At 41.1% G+C, this 23,298-nt stretch overlaps 1 protein-coding gene across 1 annotated transcript in view; it reads left to right on the top strand.

Annotated features, from left to right (window-relative positions):
- The window catches only part of LOC126452450 (dnaJ homolog subfamily C member 13-like), a gene marked incomplete at its 3' end in the record, with an annotated part of 67,801 nt that overhangs the window by 23,366 nt on the left and 21,137 nt on the right, over positions 1 to 23,298 (top strand). Inside the window, exon 5 of the mRNA XM_050091077.1 lies at positions 1,741 to 1,920. Coding sequence (XP_049947034.1) covers positions 1,741 to 1,920 — 180 coding nt within the window. The remainder of the gene's footprint in view (positions 1 to 1,740; positions 1,921 to 23,298) is intronic.

Genomic DNA, 23,298 nt, shown 5'->3' with positions numbered 1-23,298 from the left:
GTTTTGGATTTAATCATACAGTAATCCATGTTAGGCTCAGAGGACCATAAAGCATGTAATTGTTGATTGTGAGAGTGTACCATTTGTTCATGCTTCTGCTGACATCTGTTGTTCTTATGGTGGGTCAGGTTTGTCTGTACTGTAGGGCCACATTGTACGTATATCTGAACATTCACGAAAACCTGTCTCACTGGTTTCTCTGATATTCACTTCAATCGAGGGGTGGGTGGGTGTTGAAGATGGTGTGCTTTTGGCCCTTATGGCCCTCAGTGCCTCGTTTGTATTCTAGTCAAGTGACCTTGCTCGTAGATAGTACTACTTGAATTTAATAATTTCTGCAAATGGCAGTTTGTGTTTAGAGTTGGTTGTTTGCAGTGCAGGAATCGGAGTTTCTTGTGCAGTGTCAATATGAACTCTATTGAACCTGTTAAGAGCTAACGGAAAAGAAAATTACCAGGAAAAGTTAACTGTGAAGGAAGTAGGGCCTGCTAGACCTGATCTGTTGCCTAGGAAAGTGACAAAATCAAATAAGTGTGACTACAAGTGAACATTTAACAAAGAAGCCTGTAATAACTGTCAGTTGTTTTGTGGGTGCAATGTAAGAAGGCCTGATTTTCAGTCCAGAAGTTATTTCACTAACTAATACATGAATTAGGAATCTTGTACATTTGTCTGAGAAAATAAAAAAGTACTAGAATTTTCACTTACACAAAAATGCAAAACAGAGAGTAGCGAAAGCTTAAACATTATTTTGTTCACGCCATAAACTGTACTCAGTTATGTGGAAAACAAAATTTCATAAAAACAATTCTTCCTTTTTTCTGGCAAGTTACATGTTGTTGTTATTATTATTATCGTCCTTCCTTTCTCAGACCTTAGGTCTGGTTAAAAATGGAAAGTGACGCGGACCTTGATCAAGCGTGACTTCCTTTTAACTGTGTGGTATATGTTATATTGCATTTAGGAACTTTTGGGTTATTGAACATGTATCAGTAATTACAGATTTCTGTAGTTGTATATATAAGTTTGGATGTAGCTGTATTGCATTGATGTACTGGTGGATATTGTGTGATATGACTCCTGTTGTTGAAAGTATAATTGGTATAATGTCAACTTTATCCTGATGCCACATGTCCTTGACTTCCTCAGCTAGTTGTACGTATTTTTCAATTTTTTCTCCTGTTTTCTTATTTATTTCCTGTTTTCTTATTTTTTTATTCCTGTTTTCTTATTTATTATTATTATTATTCTTTCTTTACTTTCTCAGACGTTAAGTCTGGTTAAAAATGGAAAGTGACGCGGACCTTGATCAAGCGTCACTTCCTTTTAACTGTATGATATGTGTTATATTGCATTATTATTATTATTATTATTGACAGCGGCTGCAGTTATATAAATATATTGATATTCATAACTGCTATACAGCAGATGCTATTAATTTCACACTCTTGTGTTTACCTGAATTTAAAAATTTGTGAACACCCAGATTGTATAACTATGAGCTGTCATTGTCTATATGTGAAACAAAACCTTTTAGTTAATATTCTTGAGGGTATTCATCATCGACAGAGTATGAAGAGCTAAAATTTTTATTTTGAAGTGAACTGGTTAGTGAAAAATACTGAGCATAAAAAGTAGCAATATATTATATGAGTTGCAGATTTTTAATGCACCACAATGTTTTTTATACAGTAAAATACTTTTTCATGTTCATTTAAATTATGTACGTTGTTGTTTTAGCACCTCACACGACTTTGTGCTGTGGCAACGGACTGTGTGAGCTCCTTGGCCACTGATAGTATTCTCCAGATGCAACTCTTGAAGGCAGGGGTTCTTTGGCACTTACTTCTTTTTATGTTCAATTATGACTACACATTGGAGGAAGGTGGTGTTGAAAGAACAGAGGATGCAAATCAGCAGGTAGTGTATTTGCTTTATATATATTTCTAACTTGTTTTAAGTTATTTATTTCTGTAAGCTTTCACAGATGTCGTACAACATTAAATCCTTTGATTGGAAGTTGGAGTCCCTCCACTACAGATCAGGCACCAACAACAGCCATGCAATTATGCTACACAAGTTCACAGCTCCCCTAAGCATCCAGACTACCGCATCCTTTTTCCTAGTATTGAGATCCACCTCCCACAACAGAGACCCAGAAAATTCAGTTTAACTACTCTCCTCTGAACTCCAGTTTCCCCACTGTTGTCCCTTGTCAGGGAGCAATTGCGTATGCTCCCATGGTGTGCACCCTGACCTCGGATCTGTCTTGATTTATCTGTTCGACCGAAAGATTCAGTTGACTCCATAGTGTTTCACCATCTGTTCCTGGCTGTCCTCGATGCATTTCCGGATTCTTAAGTAGTATACACTGATGGCTCAATGGTTAATGGGTGAACTGGTTTTACATTACACATTAGTCGTGACTGTCCAGGATCTTCGTTTGGACCTCCATCAGTCTGGACAGCCGGTCGTCTTTGTTTGGACCCCTGGACATGTTGGGATCTCAGGGAATGAACATGCCGACAGGTTGGCAAAGTTTGCTACCAGGATGCCAATGCTGGAATAGAGGGTCCCAGAACTTGACTCCACGCAATCAATTGTTGGAAGTCTGGTATTCGGAATGGTCCATCCTGGACTCACAAATGAGCTCAAACGAGCTAAGTACAATAAAGGAGATAATGACCCTGAGTATTCCCTCCACACTTCCGTCCTTTGTTGGCTATGCATTGGCCACAGTTGGCTGACCCATGTCCACATTCTCGGATGTGGGGACCCACCTGATGTTGGCCCATGCCCTACTAGACTGCACAAATTTGGGTACTTTGCGGCGATATCTGAACCTTCCAGACATTCTTCCTCTGGTGCTAACAGATGACGTCAAAGTGGCTGATCTGATTTTATGTTTTGCCAGTGTATGCAATTTCTATTTGTCTCTGTGGGGTGGGGAACTATGGCCTCATTGACCACTTGAGTGGTTGGAGGGGTGCCCCTTGCCTATTCTGGCCCATGGGATGAATGATGGCTCTCACTCAGCAGTCTGGCTTGGCTTCTACCCTTCACTTCATACCTTTTTATTCTCCTTATTCTTTTATGTTTGCCATTTCTAACATTTTATCTTTTCTAAAATTTTATTGTCTTCTCTGTGCTGCTTGTTTCCTTGGGGTAAATGATGGTGAGGTGGTGGTGGTGGTGGTGGTGGTGGTGGTGGTGGTGGTGGTGGTGGTACAAGTAGGATGTAGAGGGTGCATCTCGCTTCACTTACCATGCTTTAGGAACCTCCAACTGCATTCTGGGTAGAGGGGTTCACCCACCTTACCCCATCCGACTCTCTTCCTGCTTCTCTTTGATTTTATCTCTGTCTTATTATATCTTGCTTACAGCCGGGCTTCCCAGGTTTTGCCTTTTTTATCCTCCTCCTGAGGGTTTTTCCCGGTTAGATACATATAGGATGGAGGGACTGATGTCCTCACAGTTTGGTTCCTTTAATTCCAACAGCCAACCAATTTTCGGAGTACTAAGTCACCTCTTTCTTCAGCTCATCATTTGTGCACCGCCATGAACTCACCCTTCCCCTCTTGGAGCCTCAAGACTCTTTTGTGAGTATGTGCATGACATGCATGAAACTCGAAGCCATTGCAGTACTTATTCTTTTCCTGTGCTACAATCTTACTCTGTGGCTTGGTTTTCCCACAGTCTTTGCCTATAGGACAGATTCTGTGTTCATGATCTGGCTTGTTCACTGGGCATCGATTCTGTTTTTTCCTCATTTTGTTTGTTTTATTTTACATAACTTATTTCAGTCAACTTGTGCTTGATCCCCAAATTAAAGTTTGACATCCACCGTTTCAATTTTCTTTACAGAAGTGCGAGCCATGTACCCAGCATGGAGGCCAGTCCATGTGGAGGGTTTTCAGGTGCCTGTATAGTGTGGTCCCTCTGATTATGCAGGGAATGCATTGTTGATGCCCTAGCTGTTAATTCTCTGTGCACTCTGAGGAGTAGGTGCCTGCCCGTTTGGGGGCACTGGGATGTCAAGCAGTGGCTATTATGCCAGGTGCCTATTTCTCTGTCTGGTGGTGCCTTTGGGGATGTGGGGAAAAAACTTCATCAGAGTAGACGATGCCATGGCAGATATCTGATGCAGTGAATGGAACAGTCTTATCAGCCTATAGCCTTGAGACTTGGCATTCTCTTCAGACAGAACTGAATGCTTCTGTGCAGATTTGTAAATCTCCAAGAACTTCACTCTTGACCATGATATAGGAGGTCAGCAGAAACAAGTGAACTGTTCACACTTACCTCCCTCATTTCCTTGCTTGTTCCAATAAAATAAAGCCAAACGCGTCCGGTGTAAATAAAACTTTTATTACAGTCACGAAAGACGGAATATTTCTCAATATTACATAAGACACCTATGTCGTACTTAAATTAAATGAGATATTGTTATACAGTAAATTTTATATGAAATTTAGGTATCTTGTCCACATTTCATCCTCAACATTGTGGCAACTAAAATCGACCATACGGAAAGTATACGCTATGGACTTTTACCTCTGCAAACTCTTCAAAATTTCGTGCAGTGATTTACTTCATTTAATGCTGCACAATAACTGTGTTGAACATTGAAACAAAATTAAGTCATTTATGGGGGGAAGGTATCAGTCAAGAAGATGTGTAAAAATCAAATTTTTGGGCCAAATAGTTTTTGTGAAATCGAATGATAAGTGTGTCAAAGCAGTGGGAACACCGTGTGTCTGCACAGGCGAGCAGTGCAGTGATGACAAAATCGCGCACAGCGCGGAATGCGGGGAGCACGTGTCTGCAGCAGAGAAAGAGTGAATGAAGAGACAAAGCATTAGAAATTTCAAAAAAATTCCATACAAACGAATAAAATTCATGAAGTAAGACACTTCGATATGGTTTTTAAATAAAGAAAATTAAGTACTTCACAAGGTTTGAACTCATAACCTTTCGATTGGTAGCCAAACACCTTCACCACTACGCTAACACAGTTCGTCTCATAACATAACTTCATGAGTACTTTAACATGTCACGCAAAATACTGACAAACACTGTTGGTATGAGTATGAATTACTCACACTTTGTCGAAGTACAATAGGAAATAAACAATTACCGCTGTTCTTTATTGCGAAAAAGCGGTTCGTGAGATTGATACAAACACCTTTCCCTGTTATCAACTGAATTAGGAGTCTTATTGCTTGTTTGGTTTAATTAATTAATAGAATATGAAGCAATTGGTATAAAAGATGCTTTTTCCGAACTTTCTATAACAGAAAGTTTTCTACCAAGACATTGCTTTTGTTCTATTACTTTATTTATGACTGAATGTTTCTAAAACTGTAGACACTCGTCCGTGCTCTGCACTGCAGTCGACATCTGGCAACGTCGTTCTCTGTTCATTGGCTGACTGTGTTTTGTGACGTCAGATGCGCAGAACGAAACTAAACTCGGCCGCCAACATAAATGATGCGCACTTTAGACTTAGCGCTTCAAAGTTAAATTAATTCATGTGTCTCATCCAGAATTTGTGTGGTTAATTAAAAGTTTCTGAAGCATGTGTATAAGTTTGTTTAGATTAGTGTTTAGTTACGTATTGGTACAGGTTACGAAACTATTGTGTTGTTGCAGTTATTTTCTGCTTTTGTGTTACGTTTTACTATCAAACCATGTGTGGCGAGTGTGGTGGTTACTGTAGAAATTTGAAAGAGGGGGTGTTCTGTATAGACTGTAGGTTGTGGTTTCATTGGGGCGAGTGCAGTGGAGAGGAAACGAGGGTATATAATGAGGCTCTTCTGTGGCAATGTAGGTTATGTAGAAAGGACAGAAAAATCATGGAACAGGAGGCAAAGATTCTTGCTCTTAAGGCTGAATTAGAAATCGTGAATTTGGAATTATTTAAGCTAAGGGAGGAAACGGATTCTGGGCACTGAGAAAAGGTAGCAAGCAAAGGTCGATAAAGGGAAACAATTGATACTACTTCTGACATTCAGTTATTAAATCAGTTTGGCTTGCTATCTGAAGTAGTGGAGGAAGGGTCTCATTCAGAAGTAGTTGACTGTAGGTTGAAGCAGAATACTAGCTTAAAGTAAAAAGACAGGTCGGGATCAAACCAGAACAGGAAAAGAAGAATTCTGCTTATAGGTAGCAGTCATGGGAGGGGTGTGGGCCAACAGCTTCAGGAGAAATTAGGGACTGAGTACCAGGCCACAAGTTTTGTGAAACAAAGTGCTGGCCTTAGCCAAGTGACAGAAAAATTAGGTCAGCTATGCAAGGACTTTGAGAAGGAAGATCAGGTAATTATAGTTGGGGGAGCAGGAAACAGCCTGGCTATGAATCCAAAATATAGTATTAGGAGTGGTTCAAATGGCTCTGAGCACTATGGGCCTTAACATCTGAGATCATCAGTCCCCTAGAACTTAGAACTACTTAAACCTAACTAACCTAAGGACATCACACACATCCACGCCTGAGGCAGAATTCGAACCTGCGACTGTAGCAGCAGCGCGGTTCCGGACTGAAGCGCGTAGAACTGCTCGGCCACCGCGGCCGGCTATTAGGAGTGACCTGGGTAAAATAGGAGCAGAAACTGGGCACACAAATGTGGGGTTTGTGGAGGTCTTTCAGCGCCATGATCAGCCCTGGGCAAAGACTGCTGTAAGGGGTGTTAACACTGAGCTGAACAGGATGCTCCAGACACTGGCAAAGTCTCACATGAGTGTTGTTCCAGTTGATGCTATTGGTAGGTGGGGTTACGCTACACGTGGCCTGCACCTTAATAGGAAGGGGAAAGATAAGTTAGCTACTCTATTAGCAGATACTATAAGGGGGGCCACAGTCACACAAGGGGTGATCCCTGTGCTTATTGAGACCATGCAGACAGGTTTTTTAGGTTAAAGCCGAATTCCAGACAGACAACAACCAAGGAAAATAGAAGAAAAGAAACTTCATGCACAGCAAATAGGGATCAACTTACTTCACCAAAATATCAGGGGAATAAAAAATTAAGTATATGAGCTGATAATGTGTTTAGATGATCTCAAAAATAAGAATGAGATTGATATACCTACTTTGTCTGAGCACCATGTAACTGTGGGGATAGAAAATGTCAATATAAATGGGTATAATTTAGCATCTTACACTTGTAGATCTAGTATGGATAGAGGAGTAGTTGCCATTTTCATAAAACAAGGATATAAATACAGAACTATAGAAGTAAGCAAATTTTGTGTTGATCAGCACTTTGAGGTTTGTGCATGTGAACTTCAGCTAGATAATGTTGTGTTGATATTAGCAACAGTGTACAGGTCTCCACTAGGAGATTGGGAGCTATGCATAAAAAAAGTTTGACTCCCTATTATGCTGTCTGTCAGACAAAAAGAAGTAGTTATTAATCGGTGGTGATTTCAATGTTAACTTTCTAAGCAATTCTGATAGGAAAAGTGAACTAGAAGTGTTATTAACAACATATAGTTTAGAATCAGTGATCAATTTCACTTCACACATAGCTCAGGTCAGTAGCATGCTAATAGATAATGTATTTGTACAGCAAGAGAATATAGAACAAACACATGCTTTCCCTGTGGTAAATGGATTATCTGACCATGATGCACAACTGATTAACTTACAAAACCTATCAGTGTGTACACTTCAGAAACCATTAAGTAAAAGTGTGAGGGTGCTCAACCTGGTATCTATAGATCACGTCAGAGAAAGTTTAGGAAATGTAAACTGGGAAGATGTATATAATGAGCCAAATGCTAATGATAAATGCAGCATATTTCTTGATAAATTTATATCCCTCTTTGAAAATTGTTTTCCAAAGAAAATTACTAAATTTCACACCACAAACTTTTCAAAGAAACCTTGGATTACTACAGGTATGAAAGTGTCTTCAAAAAGAAAAAGAAATCTGTATGAGACAGCAAGAACTAGTAAAGATTCAGAAGTAGTTTTACACTCTAAAAATTATTATAACATACTGAGAAAAGTTGTCAGGAAATCAAGAAATATGTATGTTAGAGAAGAAATTAACAACTCCACCAATAAAATCAAATCAATATGGAATGTTGTTAGAAGGAAGGCAGGAAAAGTAACCACTGGGGTAGGTAGTATTACTGTTAAAGAGAATGAGACCCTCTTAACCAACAGTACACAGGTAGCCAATGTATTTAACAATCACTTCTTAAGTGTAGGAGAAAAAATTGGTGAAAACAGTTCAAAAGAAAAAGCCAGGAAGTAGATGGAAGAGTCAGTTTTGAAAAAATTTAGTCAAATTAAGTTTCACCTAACAATCTCTTGTAAAAAAAGTAAAATTATTAAATCTGTTGGAGTAGATGACATCTCTAACCCTTTATTAAAACTATGTGGAGCAATTAATGCTGATGTTCTGAGTCACATATGTAATGCATCACTGACTCAGGGTATTTTTCCAGACAGGTTAAAATATGCCATTGTCAGGCCCCTCTACAAAAAGGGGGAAATGACAGATTTCAATAATTACTGGCCAGTATCCTTGCTTACAGCATTTTCAAAAATCTTTGAGAAAGTAATGCACTCAAGAGTGGTTAGCCATCTCAACAGTAATGGGATACTTAGTAAATCACAGTTCGGATTTCAGAAATGCTGTTCCACTGAGACAGCTATATACAATTTCACTGTCCACATAATAGAGTCTTTAAATAGTAAAATGTCACCAGTAGGAATTATCTGTGACTTGTCCAGAGCATTTGATTCTGTTAACCATGACATTGTGTTAGAGAAATTATAATTCTATGGCATAAATGGAACAGCATAAGAGTGATTGAAGTCATATCTACAGAACAGGAAGCAAAAATTCTCTTTGTATGCTTCAAGTGAGCTTGCCACTTCATCTAACTGGGGAGAAATTACATTAGGTGTTCCACAAGGTTCGATCATGGGTCCCCTCCTGTTCTTGATATATGTGAATGACCTCCCTTTTTATGTGAAACAAGATGCTGAACTGACACTGTTTGCTGATGATACAAGCATAATTATTAATTCAGTAAAAGAAAGTCCAGTAGAAAATGATACGAATAAGGTCTTTGGAAAAGTTATTTATTGGTTTTCTGTGAATGGGCTTGCTCTGAACTTTGGGGAAAAAAAAACACAGTACATCCAATTTTCTGCTGCAAAAAGTATCATTCCTTCAATAAACATAACACATCAAAAGAAGTCAGTAGCCAGGGTAGAGCATACTACGTTTTTGGGTGTTCATATAGATGAGAATCTTAATTGGGAAATTCATATTTTGGATCTCCTGAAGCGTCTAGGTTCAGCAACTTTTGCAATCAGAATAATTGCCAATTTTGAGGATGTAGAAATTGGTAAGCTAACATACTTTGCATACTTCCACTGTCTCGTCTCATATGGAATAATATTGTGGGGCAACTCAGCACTTAGGCAAAATGTATTCACTGCTCAAAAGAAAGTAGTTAGAATAATGTGTGGGGTTCATAGTCGCACATCTTGTAGGCATCTGTTTAAAAGGTTAGGAATTCTTTCAACTGCTTCACAGTACATTTACTCAGTGATGAAATTTTTTTTCTCAACAACATGGACCAGTTTACAATCAACAGCGATATTCGTGATTACAATACCAGAAAAAAGAAAGACCTACACTATCCTTTACTTAACCTATCTTTGGCACTGGAAGGGGGAAAATATGCTGTTATAAAAATTTTTGATAAATTACCAGATGAAATAAAATGTTTGACAGACAGCAGTAATAGTTTCAAAAATAAATTGAAATCATACCTCCTTGACAACTGCTTCTATACCATAGCTGAATTCTTGAATATGAGTAAATAAATCTGGAGATATAATATATACATTTTGTGCCATTTAAGGAAATGGGATAGATAATAGAAAATTTAGGTATAACACTATAATGTAAACAAAAAAAACCTTGTTTCCTGTGCGCATTTCTCGTGCATTTGACATGTTCCACATCATAACCAATTTTCCGTGCTATTGATCAATGGAACATGTAACTAACCAACTAACTAACTAGCTTGTAACAGTCAAGCACTACACTACATCTACATACATACTCCGCAATCCACCCTATGGTGCATGGTGGAGGGTACCTCGTACCACAACTAGCATCTTCTCTCCTTGTTCCACTCCCGTACAGAATGAGGGAAAAATGACTGCCTATATGCCTCTGTATGAGCCCTAATCTCTCTTATCTTCGTGGTCTTTCCGCAAAATGTAAGTTGGCGGCAGTAAAATTGTACTGCAGTCGGCCTCAAATGCTGGTTCTCTAAATTTCCTCAGTAGCGATTCACGAAAAGACTCCCACCCGAGTTCCTGAAGCATTTCTGTAACACTCGCGTGATGATCAAACCTACCAGTAACAAATCTAGCAGCTCGCCTCTGAATTGCTTCTATGTCCTCCCTCAATCCGACGTGATAGGGATCCCAAACGCTCAAGCAGTACTCAAGAATAGATCGTATTAGTGTTCTATAAGCGGTCTCCTTTACAGATGAACCACATCTTCCCAAAATTCTACCAACGAACCGAAGATGACTATCCGCCTTCCCCACAACTGTCATTACATGCTTGTCCCACTTCATATCGCTCTGCAATGTTACGCCCAAATATTTAATCGACGTGACTGTGTCAAGCGCTACACTACTAATGGAGTATTCAAACATTACAGGATTCTTTTTCCTATTCATCTGCATTAATTTACATTTATCTATATTCCAGTGATCCTGTCTTTTCTTTGTCACCGCTTGACAGACCAGTTACTATGTTGGGCTCTTCGAAGGATCAACTGGCAGTTGTATGCCTTTGCCATCACCTACACCCCTTCTCCGTCAGATTGCATGAACTAGGTTGTTGGAATCATTTCTGAAAAGATCACCTGCACCACTGGTACTGCTGTTCGCCATTTGACGGGTCATCTCCTCTGGCTACAGGTATCATGGTGGGCCAAAGACACTGGAACAGCTATTCAGGGCTGTTGATTGACCCTGTTATGTCTCAGTTGGTATCTGTCATGGACCACCCTCCTCACTTTTAAGCAGCTCTGTGTGAAGGCTCACTATCTAGTTACACATTAAGAAGCAATACTGGGAGCTCTAAACCCTGGGCCACCAAAGAGTAGCTGTCCCAGATTGGTCATTGACTGGAAATGGTTATGACCAGCTACGTGGAGACTATTTGCAGCCATTCATGGACTTAATGTTGTGGATGACAGTGCTCCATGTCACTGGCCCACAGTTGTTTGTGGTTTGTTTGGAAACTTCTGGACAATTTGAGTGAATGATTAGGCTACCCAGATCACCCTATATTAATCACATTGAACCTTTATGGGACATAATCGAGGGGTTAGTTCATGCACAAAATAATGCACTGGCAACAAGTTCTCTATTATGGGTGGCTATAGAGGCAACATGGCTCTATATTTTTGCAGTGAACTTCCAATGACTTCTCGAGTCAGTGCCATGTCATGATGTTGCACTATTGTATTATGCCAGGAAAAGGAGGCCCAAGACTTTTGTCACCTCAGTGTATTAGTAGTCCACATCTGTCTAGCTCTAACCTTTTCACTGTTGTGAGCTTCCCCTGGCTACTACTATCACTTTATCAAAGGTACAGTACAACCAGTGTGCCTCCACCTGCTGGAAGTACAACTCAAGCCTAGTCACCTTTTTCTTGCAATTCTTTTACATTTTCAGACACAGCAATAACTTCTCTGCACAAGAGTTCTGACCTGCCCTGTTTGGACAAATCGTAACTTCACCCCTGTAACACTTCTGCATCTCCCCTTCTTCCATTTCTGCATGTGTGCTGTTGTCCTCTGCAATCAATAACAACCACTTTTACCCTGACACACTTCTTCAGCACTTCGTAATTCTATGTGCACTGCCGGAAACTGTCAAATGTTTCCTCTAGTTGTTTCACCTCATTTTCCATTTCCCACGTATTAATTACTAGCTGTATAAGCTTGCATTGGCTGGTGATCCCCACATATTCTTGCTTTGCAAACTGCACTCCCTCTTCCAGGTACTGGTTCTGCAATGTTTCTACTCCAGTGGCAATCAGAAGCACCGCTATGGTCTGCACAGTCTTGTCTGCTGGCGTAGCTGAGAACTGGGATATCCATTATCCTTTCCTCCCCCTAAAGTCCCTTGCTGCTGCACACCAGTTCATCTCACCTACACCATACCTAAATGCTATACTCATACCTAACAAACACAAAACATACATCTACTCTTATTTTCCAGGTCTTAATGTGTGCTTACTACTGCTCAGTGGTTCATACAAATTGTTTTGCTCGATCCTTTGCACCTTCTTTTCTGTGTTTCCTTTCCAGTCAAAACCGCAATACCTGGAATAACATCTGGACTCCCTCAAAATGGTTTTAAACATCCCGCATGTACATGTGTCACCCTCACTAGTGACGGAATCTTGGTGTTCACTGGTGACATAGTTTCCAAAAATTGATATTTCCTAGATACCTGGAAATTTTTTTTTTATGTTCTCCTTTGCAATGTAAGAAGTTGATAACATTACCCAATTCCCAGCCTTGTGTTGTGGCATTCTTGCAGAACAACTCACTGATTCTTCATGCTTTTCTAGTGTCCTTGTATTAGCCCTGCACATCCTGCATCATATTTCCTTCATTAGTCTCACGAACACTCTTAACTGTTTCTCTTGTTACCCATCCAATTTGTAACATGTTGTATGACAACAGCACCTTACAACCATATACTACTCCACACAATAACAATCCTCTATTTTTATGCTGCTTACAGTTGTACTTCGAGACCACATACTGTAAAGAAACATCCCAATTGGTGTGGTGTGTATCCACATAGTATCCCTGCATCTTTCCTGTGTTTCTATGCATGGTTTTCATTCCTCCATTGGGTTGAGGATGTACAGGATTCATCTGCAATTTTATCACACATGAAAGAGTACATAATTCCTACTACGAATCCAGCAAAGTTGGTTTCCTGATCTGTCACTATCGTTTCAGACTTACTGAACTTCAGTATCCAGTTGTTCATTAGTGCTTGCACCACTGTTGCTGCCTGTTGGTTGGGCTTTGTAAATATTTCCATGTATCTTGAAAAATGTTGTATAGGCATGAGTACATATTTGTTCCCAGCAGGTGTTTTATTGAAAGGGCCAAAAATGTCAATCTTGGCAATTGAAATGATGCTAATGCTTCAGGTGACTTCTCCAGTGGTACTCTTGTCTAACACAGATCTGCTCTCTGTGCATACTGTATCCAATTCCGTAAATATTGGTCCACATCCGACTTCCTGTTCTTCCACCAGTACTTCTCTGTTGCTCACCTGTCGGTAGACCTTCGTCACTTATGATTATGTGTTTGCTGGCACCACCACTTGCAGAACCACAGCAGTCAATCTTGTATGCAGAACTGTGACTGCCTACTAAATTGTTTACATCCACTATCCATTCTCTGTACTGTGTGCTCTTCCTTAAGCTCAGTACCGCCTATCTGTAAAACTTCTACTTTTTTACTTAACCTATCTGCGTTCCCATGTATCTTTCTAGGTTTGTGTATGTTCTCAAAATCAGTCCCCCAATTGTATTGCCCACCATGCCAACCTACTAGATGGATCCTTTAACCCATGCAACCATTTCAGTGCTGGATGAGCTGTTATCACTCAGAATGTTTTCCCATAAAGATGACACCTGAAGTAGATTATCCCATAGGTAAGGCTCAACATTTCCTTCTCGGTCATGGAGTAATTATTCTCTTATGAGTTCATTTGCCTTGATGCATAGGCCAGCAGATGTTCTGTGCCCCCTGTTTATTGAGACAACGCACAACAAAGTGCACAGTTGGATGTGTCACTTGGCAGAATAAAGTCCTTATTGAAATTTGAAAATACAAAGATTTGATTCAATTCAAAGCTTCTTTCAGTTTCTCAACGGCACACTGACAATCCTACGACCAAACAAATTTTGAACTTTTTATCAGTAATTGTGTCAGTGGTCTGGTAGTTTCCACAAACTCTGTTATGAATTTTGTATAATAATTTGTGACATCAAGAAAGGATTGTAATTCCTTCACTAATTCAGGTACAGGAAATTCACATCACTTATGGCTTTAGTGAACCTTGGGTCTGTCCTAAACCCAAGGCACCTCTTCCAACACAGAATGACACATCTCTGTACTCGACATTAAATTTGTGGCTCTCAATCTCAGGAATGCTTCCCTTAGGGGTTGTAAGTGCTGCTCCACATCAGTCACAAAGATGATTGAATCCTCAAGATATGCCAGGCCATCACAAGGTTTCAATCCTCTGAGAACTTTGTCCAGCAACCTCTGAAATGTCACAGGTGCCTTCTTCCATCCAAAAGACCTCCTCCTGAGTTGATAATGTCCGCACACTGGGAAATGCTGTTTTTCTTCAGTCTTCCAGAATGACTTCTAGCTGATTGTAGCCATTGCTTAAGTCAATTGTTAAAGACTACACACACTAGCCTAAATTGTCTGTGGTTTCTGTAGTATTTGACAAAGGTAGGCATCTGTTATAGCTTTGGCATTCAGGTGTCAATAATTGGAACAAAACCTACATTTTTGTGATACAGCCGCTGATTTTTTTGGGCACAACAACAATTTAGGCCACCCATGGGCTATTATGTTCCTCAGTAATGTCACTCTTTAGCTCCTGATTGATGAATTCTTCCAGAATTTTCTGCAAGTACCTAAGACCTCTGTATGGATTGCAGTAAACCAGTGAAGCATTTTTTTGTTGGTAACCGATGCTGCGTGATATGCGTTTCTTGTAGTGACCCTTTTTGGGAAAAGCAAATTGTTAAATTCCAACAGTTACTCTTCTGTCTGTTCCATACCACTTCCCTTTAGGTTCTTCACTTTCCCGCGTAATGCAGTTTGCATGGCGTTTGGCAACTGTCCATGGCCTACTGGCTTGTATCCCACTGTTCCTCCTCTAGGATACCTACATTAGCAATTAATAATCCCTTTAGCAACCTTAAGTCCTCGGTGCTGAAATAATCCACAAACACAGATGCAGTTTTTTTCACCATTTACCTCATGAGTGCATACGACACTTCATTTCACTTATCAGCCCACCTGATCTAGTGCTTCATTTGCTTCCAACGTTTCCACCTTACACAAAATCTTTATTGTTAAGTTAGACTTTACATTAACCCAGAGCGATTTCCTGATACCCTGAGGTGCACAATTGTGTGAATTGAGTTTGTGAGATTGTTCATGGTTTGAATGGCTTGTCGTACTCCATGGCCCTACTTTGTGACATCGCTACACTGGCAGCGGTATAGCTCATACAGATCATACAGCCCACCTCTGCATGTGTCTTCATAGCATTTAATTTTACTGGGAATGCCCATATGTGGACCTAGAGTTCTCTTTGGCATTTAACATCTGCCTCTTTCCCAGTCTGCTACTTCTTCTTGTTACCATTATGCTGACATCTGCCACTGCTTCCACTGTCCCACTGCTGACGACATTCCTTCTGCTCATGACTGGTCTGTTCACATCTGTAACTGCTGCTGTCAGCTGGTAACACTGTCCATGCAGTTTTCAATCCAGTTGACATGATAATTTCCTCGCACATTCATCTGCCAATTTGACAGCAGCAGGAAAATCAATCAGAACTCCTGTCCATATTCTCATTGACATTTATGAAGTCAACCATCATAATAATGAGTGCAGCCCCTGTGCTGTGCCTCTCGTGAAGTTAATTCATTCACCATAGCATTCTGCCTCAGCTCATATGTATTACCATTGATCTTCGTTATACCATCCACAAATTCTTCTTCTGATTTGATATGCTTCTGTGTTACCATGCACAACTGTCCCCTAAAAATATCTGGCAGTAGTGCTTTGTATAAAGTCTGTTAAGTATGAGCATGCATCTTTACACACAGATAGTGAGAGATATCACCTTAGTTCTTTCACAATCCAACAGAGGGACCTTTGTCCTTCATGAAACGTCCATAAAACATTAGTTTACTTTGAATTCTTGACTGAAATACCCAAGAAGAGACATGAATGCAGATTATGCGTTGCATTTATCGAAGACATTTGATGCTGATTTCCAAATGTTGGTTCATCAACAAAAATGAAGTTTCGATACTCCTGTATGACAATGATCTGAAGCACCACGTGGGTGACTGGAAACAGGAGAAAGGTGTGCAGATACTGGATTGGGCCTCATGGACACCTGATGCTAATCCTGTTGAAAAAGAAGTTGCAAGGAAAAACATCTTCACTTTGAAACAGCTGTCAATGCAGATTTGACATATTTGGAGGTCTCTTCCACATGAGTATGTGGGAAACCAGGTTTCACGCATGCCTTGGGGATGCCAAGCTATTATTGATGCTGCTAGTGACTGGCTGTATTATTAACTGTGATTGCCTTTTACTTTTGTTCATATATGATGTCTGTATATGTTTTCGTTTGTTGTCAGATACATTTTTCTACCGATTAACCTGGCCATGGTGTTACTTAATGGACTGTACCTTTGAATCAACCTTTTTTAATTTTTAAAAATTCCTTGAACATGTTAGCTCTCTTGAGATCCTCTCTGCAACATCTACATCACCATCAAAACTCTGCAAGCCACCTTACAGTGCGTGGCAGAAGTTACACTGTATTGGTACTAGTAATTTCAACACACTTTCCTAGAATTCTCCCAATAAACTAAAGTTGACTATTCAACTTTCCTATTACAAACCTCATTTGCTCACTCAATTTCATATGACTTTGCAGATATTCAAATGACATGACCATGTCATGCAAGACACTACTAATGCTGTATCCAAAAATTACAGGTTTGTTTTTCCTACATCTGCATTAACTTACATTTTTTTACATTTAGAACTAGCTGCCATTTATCGCACCAACTAGAAATCTTATCTTAAGTCATCTTGTATCATACTACAGTCAGCAAACAACTGAAGAGTGCTGCCTACCCTGCCCACCAAATCGTATAACAGCAGTCGTATACCACTTCTATGGGCCATACCAGATGATATCCTTGATTCTGATGGGCATTTGCTGTTGAGGACAATGTACTGGGTTCTGTAACTTAAGAAGTCTTTGAGCCACTTGCATGTTTGTGAACCTATTACATATGCTTATACCTTCTTTAACAGCCTGAAAGGGGGACCGTGTCAAAAACTTCTGGGAAATCTAGAAATATGGAGTCTGTCTTTTGCCTTTCATTCATAGTTCACAGGGTATCTTGTGAAAAAAGGGCAAACTGAGTTTCACATGAGCGATGCTTTCTAAAACCATACTCATTGGTGGGCGTAAGCTTCTTGGTCTCGAGAAAATTTATTATATTTGAGCTGATAATATGTTCAAGGATTCTGCAACAGATTGATGTTTGGGATCTTTGGTCTGTAATTTTGCAGGGCTGTTCTTTTGCCCTCCTTACGCAAAGGAGTCACCTGCACTATTTTCCAGTCTCTTGGGGCAACATAAGCTTTTGCTTCTCCACTTAATCTCAAGTTTGCTACTGTGTGAAGTTCTACATCAGACCACCCTTACATCTCTGCCAAATTCCTAAGATCCTTCATTAACATTTGCACATTGTCAATTGATTTGCTAGAGAAAGGAGTAACTAAACTTAGGGCTGCTAAATGTATATTTCACTGTGGCAACTGCACTTCTATCAAACTACATAACTCTGCATTAACTGCTGTCAGTTGTGTGAATCTTTTCTGACAGTGTACAAACTGCCTCTAGTTCTGCAGCCATTTTGATTCTCAGCACTGCCTAGGTAAATGCCCGTAATGATTACACATTGAACACACTACTGATACTGATTCTTCATTTGATGCTGAATGACCATTTAAGCTACATTGTGTATGTCTGACAGGTATTAGACAATCGTGACCCCCATTACCTCTAAAGAGCAACAAATCCACTGTCTCCTTACTTTAAGAACATTCATCTTACAAAGAGTGCAGCGGTCAAGCTGCTTTTCTATGACCAATATTCTTCGACACAACAGTTAAAATTTTGACTCACTGTACTGGAGACTATAGGTCCAAATGTTGCACTGAAAAGGCAATGTCAGTACTTTGACATCATTGTAGGAGACTGGAGCTGGACGGATGAAGAGGGCACTGCAGTGTCAGTGAAGCAGCTGAAAGCTTCCCAATTGCTTTATTGTGGCTCCCTGCTATGGTTTAATTTAGGAAGTAGTGGTGTGGCTAAGGCATCCAGTAGCCTCCTGTGTATTCTTATCCAGCAGCGTCGACAGAATGCAGTGTCAGCTGAGCAATGGTCATGATGCACCCACCTCTGTCAGCGATGACTCCAGACCCGGCAGCTTCGGCTAACTATGGCTGCAAGTGCGGTGGCGAGATATGTGCCTCCAACACTGTTTAGCAGGTGGCAGGTGGGTGATGGCCTAATGGCATTGATGGCCAACAAAATGCTTGTCAGGCCCAGTGCTGGCCCGATGCGGCAGCCGCTCCAGATCTCTTTGTGTCAGGGTGTACTGCCCTGTTGCAGAATCAAACTGTGATCCACAAAAAGAATTCTGGATGGTGCCTCAAGTGTTGCAGCCCCTTAGTTGTAGAGTTGTGATACTAATCCAAGTGACTTTAGTATAGAATGGCTAGGTATCTATTTAATTTTGGGCCATGCTTGCATGGACTTTGCTGCACCTTGTGGCATGTGTGTGAAATGCTTCAGTGGTTGCCGGTGTGGAAAAGCATCTGCCTCATTGCACTGGGGTACTGCTGTGTTAACTGTTTCCACACTTCGTACCGTGGCATTGCATCCATATTACTTCTTGAGGTATGTTGATAATATCTTCTTGATATGTCCTCATGGTGAAAATGCACTGCAGGAAATGACTGATCACAAGAACACTGTCCATCCCTAAATTAAATTTACTATCGAGACAGAGAAGGATGGCAAGCTAGCATTCTTGGATGTTTTATTTGAGTGGAAGGTAGAAGACTGGATTGGTCATTCCATGTACAGGGAACCGACACACGCTAATCGATACTTGAACACAGTTAGTTTTTCACCACATGGTATAGTGAGCGCAAAATGACGTGGCCACTAAGTGTGCAGTCGGCTGGGAAAACGTGCTGAGAGCGGAAGCAGTGGGCGGTTGCTCAGTGTGTTGGAGGGGAAGTGCCGTTCTAAACTAAGCCGATACTCACATTTTTGGTAAATGTTAAGTGAGGTTCCTCCATATCCACTCTTGCATGGGGACCATTCAAAAACTTCTGTCACCTCTTCTTTGGTTAGTATCTAAAAAGAATTCCGCTGAAAATGCAGCAATTTATTTTTGCCTAATTTGTGAACCATTTGTAACTTTCAGAGGAGGGTCACAAGTGGGGAATTTTGAATTAAACTTACACATTTCCCTATTTGCTTCTTTTACCAAACTCAGCAGAGTTAACATGGTCTCTCCTCATTAACATGTTGTTCAGACACAATTACGAGAGAATTCTGAAGCAGTGGTTTATTAAGTTTATTAAGTGAGGGACTGAGGAAAAGTAGGGTCAGACAATGGAAATGGAGGGAATGTAACATCATGATAAAAAGTAAAGTTGCTACTCCCCATATAGCGGAGATGCTGAGTGGCAGATAGGCAGAATTAGAAGAGCGTTACAATATAAGCTTTCGGTCATCAAGGCCTTTGTTGTTGTAAAAAAAAAAAAAAAAAAAAAAACACACACACACACACACACACACGGCTTTGACCTCTGGCAGCTGAAGCCACACTGTGACCAACAGCAGCAGTGCATTATGGGAGTGGCAACTGTGTGGGGTAAGGAGGAGACTGGGGCAGGGAGGGGGAGGGATTGCAGGGTAGGGATGTGGGACAGTGAAGTGCTGCTGGGAAGTGTGCAAGGATGAGGTGGAGAGAGGGTAGGACAGCTAACTGGAGTCGGGAGGTTGGATGGAGTCAGGGGAGAGGTGGAGGGGGGGGGGGGGGGAAAGGAGAGAAGTAAAAAGACTGGGTGTGATGGTGTAATGAGGGCTGTGTAGTGCTGGAATGGGAGCAGGGAAGGGGCTGGATGAGTGAGGGCAATGACTAACAAAGGTTGGTGCCAGGAGGGTTACAGGAACGTAGGATATATTGCAGGGAGAGTTACCACCTGCAAAATTCAGAAAAGCTGGTATTGGTGGGAAGGATCCATATGCCACAGGCTGTGAGCAGTCACTGAAATGAAGGACATTGTGTTGGGCAGCATGCTCAGCAACATGTTGGTCTACTTGTTTCTTGGCCATAGTTTGTTGGTGGCCATTCATGGTGGGAGGATGTATGGGACATGGACAGGTCTTGCATCTAGGTCTATTACAGGGATATAAACCATGAGGTAAGTGGTTGGTAGCAGGGGTTGTGTAAGTGATGGATGAGTATATTGTGTAGGTTTGTTGGACAACAGAATACCGCTGTGGAAGGGGTAGGAAGTATAGTGGGCAGAACAGTTGTCATTTCTTACCACCTACTCCAGTCCGGTCACAAACATCACCTATCCTATCAAAGGCAGGGCTGCCTGTGAAGCAAGTCAACTAATCTACAAGCTAAGGTGCAACCACTGCGCTGCATTCTATATAGGCATGACAACCAACAATCTGTCTGTCCGCAAGAATGACCACCAACAAACTGTGGCCAAGAAACAAATAGACTACCCTGTTGTTGAGCATGCTGCCCAACACAACATCCTTCATTTCAATGACTGCTTCACAGCCCAAGCCATGTGGATCCTTCCCACCAACACCAGCTTTTCTGAACTACACAGGTAGGAACTCTTCCTGTAATATATCGTACATTCCTGTAACCCTCCTAGCCTCAACCTCCAGTAGTCATTTTTCTCACCCATCCAGCCTCTTCCCCGTTCACATTCCAGTACTCCAAAGCCCTCATTCCATCAACGCACCCAGTCTTTCTACTTCTCTCCTTTCCGCACCCCCCCTCCCCCCCCCCCCCCCTCCCCTCCCTCGCCACCACCTCTCCCCTGCCCTCCGTCTAACCTTCCTACTGCACCTAGCTGCCCTACCCTCTCTCCACCTCGTCCTTGCCTACTCCCCAGCAGCAGTTCACTGTCCCCCACCCCTACCCTGTTACGCCTCCACCTCCCCATCCCAGCCTCCTCCTTACACCCACAAAGTTGCCACTCCCAGGGCAGCCACTGCTGCTGTTGCTAACAGTGTGGCTTCAGCTGCCAGAGGCTGAAGTTAGATGTGTGTGTGTGTGTGTGTGTGTGTGTGTGTGTGTGTGTGTGTGTGTGTGTGTGTGTGTGTGGCTTTGCTATATGACGAGTAGCAACTTTGCTGTTAACAGTATTGAAAGGTAAGGTCAGCAGCTAATGAAATAGCACATCCTTAATACAAAATAAACATGTAATGACTTTGCTTATGTTGTTCCAAAACCCATAGCATTTCTTGTTTCACCATCTATTGACAACCCTTAAAAATTACATTCTTTCATCATAAAAGTCCATAGTTAATGGAATAACATGGTAGATAATGAAGTTTTGCATAATAACCATACTGCAAAATACTCTCTTCTTCCTGTGCTATGCCAAAATGTCATTTTGATATCTCAAATTGTTTATGAAATATGAGGAATGGTGTGGATATTTCACTCTGGTTTTATCACTGGTGCAATGTGATCGCAATTGATAGTCCTAAGTCAGATCATTTTTTCGAGACTGGTGTCAGATAGAGAAAACTCCAACCAAATCTAAAGAAAAATTCAATGTGTTAGCTAAATTTCATATGCAGCAACCCCAATTTTTCATTGCAATTTTTTCCAAATTTCTCGCATTGTCTTACTTCCATGTAAATATCACAACAAGTATGACCATTAAAGGAATGAAGGTTACTGCATAATGAACCTGACATATAAGGCTACGACTGAAGCAAAATGAAATCCATTTACTTAATAGTTCCAGTGGAATCATTTGAGAAAGATTGCAGGTTCTGTCATTGCTGACTGGCTGAAAGGTGGAAAAACGCTAATTGGCCTCATCTTCTGAATAAAAGAATGAATTTCCACAGATCTTTGCATGAAAAATAGTCACTGTGCATTGGCCACTGTGTCCTGTGCGACCTATACACAGAAAGGTGGTCCTGATCACATTAGTACACAGAACGAAGATTATTTCTGGTGATGTCCACATACAGTCTGAATTGCAACATTTGAGACATGTTCAGAGAGAACGGTTATAGTGAGGGAGACACCACAAATGCTTGTAGATGCTACTTATGAAGGATGCCTTGTGAATTTGCATAAGAGGCCAAGCCATCTGCTTCTCTGCCATACTGTGAGCAACGAGCAGCAAGATAGGATTTGTGGTGCATACACATGGACTGAGACCAGTGTTGTGGCCCACTCCCAAGATACGAGATATGTTACACCCTGTTAAAGACAACATTGCTCTTAATGTGCCCGCTGTGTACGGTGTGCCTTGCAAATGCAGCTATTAAAGGGAGCTCGACAAATCAGCCATAGCTGAACATTGCCTGGAAAGCAAACACAAAATATGGTTTGAAGAGGCAAGAATCTTGGCTCATTCAGCTACATGTTGGAGTTTCATCATAAAGGAGGCAGATGAAATTAGAATAGACAGCAATTTTGAGAGACCAGGGCCACACACTTTTTGGAATGGGGGGGGGGGGGGGGGGGGGGGGGCGCTTGACAGGAAGCAAAGATGGATGCTTGTAGGGTGTTCGGAGCGGAAGCTTCAAACCTGGTCCCAGTCCCTCGCACCACTTGACATCGCTGAGTCCCGTGGCAGGCTGGAGCTTCTAAGAGCTGCAAAAATCACCTTCTGAGCATGTTCTCTCTATGGCATGCCAGAGGTTACAAATGTGCCTATATAAAAGGAAACTGTGTCAACCTTGGCAATGGGTTTTACTGGTGGTGGTGGTGGTGGTGGTGATGATGATGGTAACCATGAAAAGCTCAAGTTTTTTATTTGAATTGCCATGGCTTGGAAAACAAGGTAATGTTATTCATCTCATACCATACCATTTTAAGAAACCAAGTCCCAACATTGCCTCTACTATCAGACCCTGTATCACCATAAACACACAAAAATCATTAGTGTGGGACTCTAAATGCTCCTTCACATTGGCACTCTCATCACTCATGACTCCTCCAACCTTTACATTTGGTGTCTTGTGCACTGCTCATTTCTTCTCCCTGTCACGAACATAATAAATATGCATGTGTAAAATAGAAATCAAGTGTACAATGGACTAACCTCCTATTAAAATCATCATTTACAACAA

This window comes from Schistocerca serialis, unplaced genomic scaffold (genome assembly GCF_023864345.2).
Source record: "Schistocerca serialis cubense isolate TAMUIC-IGC-003099 unplaced genomic scaffold, iqSchSeri2.2 HiC_scaffold_873, whole genome shotgun sequence".
NCBI lineage: Eukaryota > Metazoa > Arthropoda > Insecta > Orthoptera > Acrididae > Schistocerca > Schistocerca serialis.
This window is presented reverse-complemented; position numbering and strand designations above follow the sequence as displayed.